We start from the raw sequence: 12,500 nt of genomic DNA on the forward strand, positions 1-12,500 counted from the left end.
CCCGATGCGGGAGTGGCAGTCTCGGCCGCATTTGCTGCATGTGTGGCTTGTTGGAGTGGCTGCTGGGGTGTGTGCCTTCCGCTTGGCTCTCTTTTCACTGGCTGTGGTCAGAATTATTTCCTCTCCAGACTTCAGCTGCTTGTGAAGAACACTGCGCCATTTGCTGCGGTCGGCTGCTACCTCTTCCCAGTTCTCAGTGTTGATGTCCAGGGCTTTCATGTCACGCTTGCAGACATCTTTGTAGCGCTGTTGGGGTCGACCAACGTTTCTCTTGCCGGAGACAAGTTCACCGTAAAGGATGCCTTTGGGGATGCGTCCATCTTCCATCCTTCGCACATGGCCGAGCCATCGAAGTCTGCGCTGCCTTAGCAATGTGAATATGGTGGGAAGACCTGCTCGCTCGAGTACCTGGGTATTGGTAATCTTGTCACTCCAGCGGATGCCAAGGATGCGGCGAAGGCAGCGCAGATGGAAGTTACTCAGTTTGCGCTCCTGCTTCGAGTAGGTCGTCCATGTTTCGCTGCCGTAGAGGAGAGTGCTGACAATGCACGCGTTGTACACTGCCATCTTAGTTGACGTTGTCAGCTTCTGGTTCTCCCAGACGCGGGTGGTGAGGCGTCCTAGGGTCGTAGCAGCCTTGCCGATGCGCTTGTTGATCTCGGCGTCAAGGGACAGGTTGTCGCTGATGGTGGATCCCAGGTATGTGAACTGGTGTACGACTTCGAGTTGGTAGTCGTCGATATAGATAGCTGGTGGAGTGTCCACATCCTGACTCAGCACATTGGTCTTTTTTAGGCTGATGGTCAGTCCGAAGTCTTTGCTGGCCTGGGAAAACCTGTCCATGAGGCGCTGGAGTTCTTGCTCCTTGTGGGAGGTGACAGCGGCATCATCAGCAAAAAGCATGTCTCTGATTTTTATCTCAGTCACTTTGCTTTTTGCTTTCAGTCGAGCCAGGTTGAAAAGTCAACCGTCAGATCTTGTGCGAAGGTACACTCCTTCTGTTGATGGTAAAATGTAACCCGATACAACCTGCTACTGGTAAAATGTAACCCGGTACAACCTGCCGCATGGGTAGATGGGACCCAGCCCAGTAAGTCAACTCATCTAGGAGAAGGAAAACTCTGACCCCAAACCTCCACTGCCTTGTGGATTACCCACCAAGGGAAGTGCTTCGGGAGTAAACCCTGAGGAAAAATCCGGAGATGGAGTCCCTAAGGCGGTTCGATGCTGACCTCAGTAACGTTCCGGCAACTCCTGCGACACTGTTGGTGCCCAAAATGTACCAGTTCTTGCTGTTCCTTTGGAACCATCTTCAGTGTGGAGAGGGGGGATCTGTTGCATGGGCAACTGCTTATCTTCCATAATCTTCTGCCCAGGCTTGCGCCCTGGAGAGGTCACTCCAGCTTCGCCTCACAGCGTTGAACCAACACGGGAAGCAGCAGTTACCGGTTATAAGTCACAATGTTCGATTGGCGTAGAATGTGGCGCCATGGGCTGCTTCCGACGGTGGGAAAGATCCTCGGATCTTACTGGACAGCTACCGCCCGCCTATAGCTGGGCAGCCCCCAGTCAATAAGGTGCTGTCCCGCCACAGCCTGCCTTCCTCATTGGGTGCTTGGGCATTAGGATCAAACCGACAAGCAGGCTGCAAAACCCGCACCAGGCAAGAACTCAAGAAACTCAAAGAACAGGTGCCCAGTCCTAAAACTGGGAAGCTGGAACGTCCGAACGATGACACCCGGACTGTCCGAAGACCTTCAAGGCATCAGTGATGCGAGAAAATCAGCTGTCATCAGCAGCGAGCTGCTGAGACTACAGGTAGACATAGCAGCTTTACAAGAGACTCGCCTTGCCGACAGGGAACCCTCAAGGAGAAGGAATTCACTTTCTTCTGGCATGGGAAGAGTGCAGAGGATCGAAGTGAGCATGGACTTGGATTCGCTGTCAGGAACACTTTGCTGAGTATGGTCGAACCAGGAGACAAGGGATCTGAACGCCTGATGACACTCCGCCTCCACACCTCCGAAGGTCCTGTCACTCTCGTCAGCGCCTACGCTCCCACTCTGACATCCACAGCAGAAGCAAAGGACGAGTTTTACATCAACATCAGCAACATCATGAAGAACATACCCCCCAAGGAACATGTCATCATCCTGGGAGACTTCAACGCTCGAGTGGGTGCCGACCATGACTCCTGGCCTTCCTGTCTTGGACATTTTGGAATTGGCAAGATCAACGACAACGGGCAGCGCCTGCTGGAGTTTTGCTCCTACAACAGTCTCTGCGTGACCAACTCCTTCTTCCAGACCAAGCCTCAACACAGGGTGTCATGGTGTCATCCACGCTCAAAGCACTGGCATCAGCTGGACTTGATCCTGATCCGTCGTAGCAATATCAAGCTCGTGCAGATTACCCGCACTTACCACAGCGCAGACTGCGACACCGACCACTCTCTCGTCTACTGCAAGATCAGGTTACAAACTGAGAAGCTTCACAAGTCCAAGCAGAAAGGCAAACCTCGCATGAACACCATAGGTATGCATCTCCCTGAGAAAGTCGAAGAGTTTGCAAAGTCCCTTCAAAAAGCTCTGTCCGTCGAACACCAGCACTCTGCAGCTGAGAAGTGGAACCACCTCCGCGATACCATTCAGAAAACAGCCCTTGCAACCTTTGGGAAGAAAACCTCCAAGAACAACGACTGGTTTGACGCTAAGTTCAGTGAGATGTCCCCTGTTATGGATGCAAAGCGTGCTGCCCTTGCTGAATACAAGCGCTCTCCCAACGAGAAAACCTTGCAAGCACTCAGAGCAGTAAGAAGCAAAGTGCAACAAACTGCAAGACGTTGTGCAAATGAATACTGGCAACAGCTCAGCGATTCCATCCAGTTTTCAGCTGTTTCGGGTAACATCAGAGGAATGTATGAAGGCATCAAGACAGCTCTAGGCCCACCACAGAGCAAAACAGCCCCCCTCAAGACTACCAGTGGGGAAGTGATCACCGACAAGGGCAAGCAGATGGACAGATGGGTGGAGCACTACTCTGAGCTCTACTCCAGAGAGAACGCCGTTGCCCCCTCAGCCCTGGATGCCATTGAGCCCCTGGCTATCATGGAAGAACTAGATGCTGAACCAACCATTGCGGAACTCTGCAAAGCAATCGACAGCCTAGCAAGCGGCAAAGCACCTGGCAATGATGGTATTCCCCCTGATCTCATCAAGGGCTGTAAAAACACTCTACTGCAGCCCCTCCATGACGTCCTATGCCAGTGTTGGAAAGAGGGAGCCGTGCCGCAAGACATGAGAGATGCCAAGATTGTCACCCTCTACAAGAATAAGGGTGAAAGGAGTGATTGTAACAACTACAGAGGCATCTCGCTCTTGAGTATTGTTGGGAAACTCTACGCCCGCGTCGTGCTTGTGCGTCTCCAGAAACTCGCTGGGCGCGTTTACCCTGAGTCTCAGTGTGGCTTCCGAGCAGAACGGTCCACAGTGGACATGATATTCTCCTTTCGTCAACTTCAGGAGAAATGCAGGGAACAACGCAAGCCCCTCTACATAGCCTTTATAGACCTGGTCAGCAGGGAAGGACTGTTCGACATCCTTCCAAAGATCGGTTGCCCTCCAAAACTCCACAGTCTCATTATATCCTTTCACGATGACATGAAGGCAACGATCCAGTATGAAGGCAACATGTCCAACCCCTTTGACATCAAGAGTGGAGTCAAGCAAGGATGTGTACTGGCTCCAACCCTCTTCGGCATCTTCTTTGCTATGCTCTTAAAGCATGCTTTTGGAACATATATATATATATATATATATATATATATATATACTCCCTTTCTCAATAAGTAATGAGAAATTGTCAGGAGAGACACTATTTATTTTCATAAGCTTACAAAAATTTGTCTCCTTCAAAATAATTGCCTCTCGCATCTACACACTTCTGCATGCGTCTCTCCCAATCCTGGAAGACCTCCTCAAAGTCCTTTTTCAGTAGTCCCTTCAGGTAACTTTCCGATGCCTCTTTCAGCTCCTCTGTTGACTGGAATCTGGTTCCCCTGAGGCTGTCTTTCATGCGTGGGAACAGGAAGAAGTGGCAAAGGACTTGGTCAGGGCTGTAGGGTGGGTGTTGTACCACTTTCATTCCCCTGTCAGCCATCCAGGTGGTCACCAGCGTTGACTTGTGGCATGGGGCATTGTTTTGGTTGAACCACTACTTACCACTCCTCCACTGCTGAGGCCTCTTTTTCCTCATCTTCTTCCTGAACCTTTACAGAACAGTAAGGTAATATTACTTATTGACGGTTTGACCCTGAGGAACCCATTCAACGTGAATGAGCCCCTGGGAGTCAAAGAAAGGAATGACCATGGCCTTCTCCTGCGACCTGCTCATCTTTGCCTTTTTGGGTCTGGGGGAGGTCGCGTGCTTCCACTGAGCACTCTGACAAAGGATTACAAAGGCGGAGCATGCCGACAGGAGACCTTTTGGTCCATATCTAGGTCGGATGCGAAAAAATCATAATAATAATGATAAATTAATAAATAGAAACTATAATAATGTAAATAACAAATAGAATACATAAATAAATGCATAGGTATAGGTAAATAATAAACAAACAGGTAAATGGTAGATAATAATAAATTGACATATAACTAATAATAAATGAAAATCAAACAGACAAATGATAACAAAACAAAAACAAATTATATAAAATAAATTATAATCATTACAGCATCTTGCTTAGGAGTTTATCTAAATGATTCTTAAAGCTTCGAACTGAACTACATTGCACTATCTGTGCAGGAAGTTTATTCCATTCATTAACTACACGGTTGGCGAAGTTGTTTCTACCCACTTCCAAATTGAATCTATTTCCGGACAGTTTGAGACCATTGTTACTTGTCTGATTCTCATTCAGTGTGAAAATCTTGTCATTTTTGATGTTGTCAATTCCCTTTAGAATTTGAAAGACCTCTGTTTAGTCGATTATCGTATGATTTATTTTTGATATTCGGAATCAGTTTTGTGGCTCGCCGTTGTCCAGTCTGTCGATGTCTTTAATGAGATTCGGTGACCATACGGAAACAGCATATTCCAAATGTGGACGAACTAACTATTTTTATAGCTTGTAACGAGTGATGGAGTTTTGAAGGCAAAATTTCGCGCAATCTTATTTGCTTTCTCAGAGGCTAAAATACACTGCTTGGATGATTTTAGATCGTTACTAATAATTACGCAGAGGTCTTTTTCACTATCCATTTTTGTTAACGAATTTCCAAATAACTTGTAATCGTACTTACTGTTATTTTTACCTATGTGCATTACCTTGCATTTACTTGTGTCAAATTCCATTTGCCACTTTTCAGACCATTGATGTAATTGATCTAAATCTTCTTGAATATCTAATTGGTTTAAGTGATCATTTGCCATTCCGCACAGTTTTGTATCATCAGCAAACTTGGAAACAGTAGATTTTAGTCCATGGTCTATATCATTTATATATACTATGAATAGAAGTGGCCCAAGAACGGAACCCTGAGGGACTCCATTTGTAACATTTTTCCATGTAGAAGTTTTTCCATTTAAAACAACTCTCTGTTCTCGATCATTCAACATATTACTAGTCCAACATATTAGGCTACCACTTATTCCATATGAGGCTAATTTTGTAAGTAGTCTTTCGTGTGGGACGGTATCAAAAGCTTTTGCAAAGTCTAGATATATTAAATCTATATTGTTTCTTTTGTCATAACTCGAGATAACTGTGTTGTAGAATTCGAGTAAGTTAGTCACGCAAGAACGTTTCCGTCTGAAACCATGCTGGCTATCATTTATCAAACGGTTACTTTCTAAATGATGTTCGATAGCATCTCTGATGATAGTTTCCATGATTTTTCCTACGATTGAAGTCAAACTTATAGGCCTATAGTTATTTGGCTTCTTTTTGTCACCTTTTTTTGAATATGGGAGTAACGTTAGCTAGTTTCCATTCTCTTGGGACATCTCCGGATATGATGGATTTCTTGAAAATAATTTCTAATGGAACAACAATCTCATTTTTAATTTCCTTTAAGATTCTTGAATGCCAACCGTCAGGCCCTGGTGTTTTATTAACTTTGAGTTTCTCTATACGCCTTTTAATCTTTTCTTTTATTATATTTACCGTAGTGAGTAAGTTTACCCTAGACTTTGCACAGGTTTCAAGTTGACAGTCAGCAGATAATAGTGGACCAATGTGATTCCTAACAACCTTTTTATCTCTAATATAACTATAGAGTTCTTTGGGACTCTCTTTGGATTTATCAGCGATATTCATTTCGTATTGTCGTTTTCGTTATTTTTATTGTCTTTTTTAAATCTCTCTGCATTGATACACAACTTTCATAGTCATTAGATGCACTCAAGCACTTATATTTCTTATAAGCCTGTCTCTTTTTAGCAATACTTTTTTCAGTTTCTGACGTTTGTTCTCAGGGTCGTAGGTGAACACCCAACTCCCGTCGCAAGCCACTACCTTATTCAGGAAATCTGAATCAGCCTATATCATTTCGAAAATGTCAGTGCAACATTCCACACGAAACTGTATTTGGTCGTCGGAGAGGATCTTTGGCACGAACTTGGCACAGACTTTGTGAAGCTTCAGATCTTTGGTCAGAACTATCTCTAATGTGCCAATACTAATACCAACAGCTTCAGATATCATCCTCACAGATATTCGACGGTCTTGCATCACTAACCTTTGCACTTCCTCACTGTTTTCCTCCTTGCGTGCACTTTTCGGTGCTCCAGATCTGGGTTCATCTTCAACCTGTTCATTTACTTCAGAAAATCTGTTAAACCACCGATAGAAACTTCCTTGGTTCATCTGTTCATCCTCATAGGCCTCTTTTAACATTCCATATGCTTCTTGTTTGATTTTCTTAAGTTAAACACAAAATTTTATGCCGTAACATTGCTCCATGTTTCCCTACATCTTGGCAAGTGTTCTCAGATCGGCAAACCGAATCAGACTGGTTCCACCACGTTCACCGCTGCACTCAGACATAGAAATATAGAAAGTTGCCAGTTAGTCATTTTATAGAGTATATGTATGTGTACTTTACCATGAAGTAGTATTTTGATCAAATCATATCTAATGTCACGCCTGACATTTTCTCATTACTTATTGAGCAAGGGAGTATATATATATATATATATATATATATATATATATATATATATATATATATAAATATATATATATATATGTATATATATATACACAGTATATGTATATATATATATATATATATATATATATATGTATGTATATACAGTATATGTACACAAACACACACACATATATATATATATATATATATGTGTGTGTGTGTGTGTGTGTGTGTGTGTGTGTGTGTGTGTGTGTGTGTGTGTGTGTGTGTGTGTGTGTGTGTGTGTGTGTGTGTGTGTGTGTGTGTGTGTGTGTGTGTGTGTGTGTGTGTGTGTGTGTGTGTGTGTGTGTGTGTGTGTGTATTAACTAGTATTTATCTGGTTGTATTTTACGGGAAGGGGAGCTATGCTCGTGGTGTCCCGTCTTCATATCTCATTTTGTCTAAACTATTTTTAAATTCATGTATTGTTTTTGCACACACTACTTTCTCATCTAACTTGTTCCAACTGTCTATTACTCTTTGAGGAAAACTGTTCTTTTTCAGACCTCTTCTACTGTATAGCTGTCTTTCTTGATTTTCTTTCCACGTCCTCTTGTATTTCTATCATCCCATTTTATTAGATCCTCTCTATCAATAATTTCTATGTCTTTCATGATTCTGTAAATAGCTATCAAATCTCCTCTCTCTCTTCTTTGCTCTAGTGTCTGTAGATCAAGTTTTGCTAGTCTCTCTTCATATGATAGTTCTGAGAGTGTTGGTGCCAATTTTGTAATTGCTCTTTGTATTCTTTCAATTTTCTTTATACATTTTTTTCTTTTTTTTTGTACTTGGTGACCACATCGTCGTTGCATATTCCAATCTTGTTCTTATCAAAGTGATTAGTATTTTCTTTACCATTTCTTCATCCAGGTATGTAAATGCCACTTTGATTGTTCTAATTAAATTATAAGTTTCACCAAAAACCTTATTTATTTGTTTCTCAGGTGACATATTATTCATAACAATGACTCCCAGGTCCTTCTCATTTTCTAATTTTTTATACTTTCTTCTCCCAATTTATATGATCCTGTTATTCTGTTTTTGCTTTTTCCAAATTCCATTATTAGTATTGAACTCCATCTCCCACTTCTTACTCCATTCCCAGACTTTATTTAGATCACTCTGTAGTGATTCACAATCTTCTTCCGTGTTCACTTTTTTTTAATAGTTTTGCATCATCTGCAAAGAAACTCATATAGCTTTCAATTTCTTCATCCATATCATTAATATATATAGCAAACATTATTGGTACCAAAACTGTTCCTTGTAGAACACCACTTATTACTTCATCCTAATTTGAGTGTTTGTCTCTTATCACTACTCTCATTTTTCTTTTTTGCAAAAAGTCTTCCATCCATTTAAGCAGTTTGCCCTGTATTCCTCCTTCAGTTTATAATTTCTTAAGCAACTTCTTATGTGGTACTTTATCAAAAGCTTTTTTTAGGTCTAGAAATGCAATCATCCCATCCATCTCTTTCTTGTATTATATCTATTAGCCTTGAATAGAAACATATTAAATTGGTGACGCATAATCGTCCTTGTCTGAATCCAAATTGCCTTGGATTTAGCACGTTTTTTTTTTTTTTTTTTTTACCATCTACTTTTGACAATTCTTTCAAAAATTTTTGCTATTGTACTTGTTAGAGAGACTGGTCTATAGTTGGTAGGGTCTTCTTTATTTCCCCTATTATATATAGGTACTATATTTGCTTTTTTCCAATCTTTTGGAACTTTTCCTTCTTTCAAGGAACTGTTTATTATGCTATGTATTTTGTCTGCCAGTTCATTCCTGCATTCTTTCAAAATCCAGTTTGCTATTTCATCTGGTCCATGCAATTTTCTGACATCAAGATTACTCAAGTGTTTCATTATTTCGTTCTTTGTTACTTCTATTTCTTTCATAGGGGGAACTTTCTCTTTCCATTCAATCTCTTCAGGTAGTATGTTCTCCCTTGTAAACACTGATTTAAAATGCTTGTTCATAATTTCTGCCATTTCTATTTCGTCTGTGTATTCAAATCCTTGTCTTAATTTCTCCAAATCTTGTTTGTTTTTCAGTTTGTTGTTTACAAATCTGCAAAATAATTTTGGTTGATCTTTGCATTTTTCTATGACATCTTTTTCATATTTTCTCTTTTCCTCTCTGCACACTTGTACATATTCATTTCTATAGCAAGTATATATTTTCCATTTTTCAGGTATTTTGTATTTCTTCCATTTGGTCCAAGCTTTGTCTCTTTTGTCTTTTAACTCTCTACAACTTTTGCTGTACCAGCACTTTATATATTCTTTTTCTTGTTTTTGTCTTGGAACATACTTTTCCACTCCTTTTTTGTAAATTTTTGTCAAAATATTCCATTTCTCTTCCACTGTTGTTTCTTCTTTGTATATTCTTTCCCAGTTTTCTTTTTGAAAGAATTCTCTTATTTGATCAAAGTTTGTTTTTTCATACATCATTCTTCCTTTTCTATATCGTTTATTTCTTTTCATGTATTTTTCTTCATTTAGTTCCAGTTCAATCAATATGTGGTCACTTTTACTTATTGTTGTTTTATATTCAATATTTTCCACTATGTTAGGTTCAGATGTGATTATTAGGTCTAGTCTCGATGGTTCTTCTTCATTTCTATAACTAGTGTTCTCCTGTATCCACTGTGTCATTGTATGGCCAATAATCATCTCGAGTAGAACATTTCCCCATGAGCCGTCTCCACCCTTTACTGTCATCTCTTCCCAGCAGACTTATTTGCAATTAAAGTCGCCCATCATAACTATTCTTCCTCCATCATCCGTGATCTTATCTAATGTTATCCTTGTGTCTTCTAACATACTTTTATGTTCACTCTCTTCCCACGAGGCTGTTTTTGGAGGCACATAATTTATCACGAACTTTCTGCTCTTCTTATCTCTGTCTTCCACTTCGATCATAATCATCTCTATTGTATTCTTTCCATATGTGACACACCTCACGTTTATATCCTTCTTAGTCAGGAACATAACTCCACTCCCTTGTTTTGTCTTTCTGTTTCTAATCCAATAATTATATGCATCATTGCCTACACTGTTGGGTGGTAGTGGACCTTTTAATTTCGTTTCTACAATTCCCATTATGCCCGGTTCTTTTTCCTTCAGATAATCATTCAGCTCATTCAGTCCTGTTATCAATCCATCTATATTTGTGTAAGACACTTTTAGTTTTCTGCCACTTCCATTGTATTCTCTGTTTCCCTTTTATTTTTCTCTAGTATGTCGTATTTCCTTATTTTCATATTCACTACTCTCCAATAGAAATTCTCTTTTTCTGACTCTGTTCTGTTCTCGTTCTTTCCTTAGCTTCATATCTTTTCTTTTTTCCTCCTCTCTTTCCTCTTTATTCATTTCTCTTTTTATCCATACCTTTTTATATTGATCACTTGTTGCTAGTTTCCCTGTTTTTGCTAAGATATTCTCTGCCATCATTTGTGACCTGAATTTAATCTTAATTGGTCTGGACTTATCTGTACTATATTTCCCGAGTCTATACATCTCTTTAATTTGTTTCATGATTTCAGGTTCATCTTACTGAACTAATTCTAGTAAACTGCTTACTTTTCTTTTTCCTCATTCATTCTTGTGGTTCTATTTAGGTTATATTTCTCTTCCATTCCTAATATAATTATACATTTCTTTTTATCTGCTAAGTCCCTTACTATATTCTCCTTCTGTCTCATCACTTTAATAACTGAGTCTTCAGTTTGTTCTTCCATTTGCTGTTTAATTATGTCAATAAATGTAACTCTACTGTTTTCTTGGATCTTTTTCCAACCCTGTGCTTCCTTTTCTATGGCCTCTTTATTGTCTTTATTATTCCTCTTTAATTCCTCATTCTCCTCTTCTACTTCTTTTAACTGCCTTTTTAAATCTTCTATTTCTTTAGTTAAGTTTTTGTTCACCTTCTCAAGTTCTTCCAATTTTTCAACTCTTTGCACAATCTTTGCTACGTTACCGAACCTCTTCTCCCAATGTTCGGCCATTTGTTCAAGTTTTTCCTCTAGTCTTGCCAATCGGGGGAGGTTGGTATCCTCCCCCCCCCTCATTAAATCCCTGGAAATTGTTTTCTTCACCTTCCATTGTGCTGCTCTTATCTATATTTCTAATCTTAATGCTTTTACTGATATTTTCGATTTCCCCAGTGTCGTCAGCTAATCTTTTGTTTACATTTTTTTCTGCTGTCAGGGGGAGCCCGTTCGTCTTCTTCCTCATTTTCTTCCATTTCCCTCAGTAATCCCTCCCCTTCTCCCCTTTCATTACCTTTTTACTACACCACGAGATTGCCCCTCCCCTACAAATACAATAAAGTACTTCCTCGTAGTAGAGATGCACGAAAAATAAAAAAAATTCCGGAGTTCCAATCCACGCCGTGAATCCGACGAAAGTGCGTGTGTGTGTGTGTGTGTGTGTGTGTGTGTGTGTGTGTGTGTGTGTGTGTGTGTGTGTGTGTGTGTGTGTGTGTGTGTGTGTGTGTGTGTGTGTGTGTGTGTGTGTGTGTGTGTGTGTGTGTGTGTGTGTGTGTGTGTGTGTGTGTGTGTGTGTGTGTGTGTGTGTGTGAACATACATGTTCATTTGTTTCTGTTGTTGGATTTTTGCCAGATATTTCTGAGCTTTGTAATGGCCTGCAGCGGTTTTGCCGCCCTCCTCTTCCTCGCCATTCCGCCAGCAAGGGTAACCCACACGATGCCGGACCTCCTCCCCTTGAGCATGGCGTGTTCTTCAACGTCCGATACCCCCAAATTATTCCTCCAGACACCCTACGAGTGTGACCTCCAAAGCAACGCCACAGAAATCACGGTGACGTTGCAATATTGTCGACCGTGCGGGTAAGTATTGTCCTTTTTCTTTTGTCTTTTTTCCGTCTTCGTTTTCTTTTTATTTTATTGTGAGGAATTATTTCACCAATCTTTTCAGTTTGGATACACTATTAGGTTTATTCCTTCTTGCAGAGCAACTGCTTCATTCTAAACTCTCCAGATACTTTACCTTTGTAGTATAGGCACGAACAGCATGGGCAAGTTGCAGTCACAAGTAATTGAGGGTTGAGACTGAATAAATCTTGCAGGAGTCGGTTGGAGCAAATAATGATAATAATAATAGTAATAGTAGTAACCAAAATAATAGAAAGAAAAGAAGAAAACATTGATAATGATAATAATTATGATGATGACGATAGAATATCAGTAACAGTAGTAATAATGATAGCAATAACAATAATAATGATAAGAAGAAGAATGGGAATATGCTCTTCGACTACATATCTTCATCCTCAGAGGGGGG

The 12,500-nt window shown here is 40.6% G+C and overlaps 1 protein-coding gene across 1 annotated transcript in view; it reads left to right on the forward strand.

Moving 5' to 3' along the window:
• LOC143020623 (major facilitator superfamily domain-containing protein 6-like) overlaps positions 1–12,500 on the forward strand; it is a 115,402-nt gene that overhangs the window by 32,081 nt on the left and 70,821 nt on the right. The window contains exon 3 of the mRNA XM_076177092.1: positions 11,820–12,046. Coding sequence (XP_076033207.1) covers positions 11,820–12,046 — 227 coding nt within the window. The remainder of the gene's footprint in view (positions 1–11,819; positions 12,047–12,500) is intronic.

Source organism: Oratosquilla oratoria, chromosome 40 (assembly GCF_046742065.1).
Source record: "Oratosquilla oratoria isolate Oo_2021 chromosome 40, ASM4674206v1, whole genome shotgun sequence".
In the NCBI taxonomy this organism is placed as follows: Eukaryota; Metazoa; Arthropoda; class Malacostraca; order Stomatopoda; family Squillidae; genus Oratosquilla; species Oratosquilla oratoria.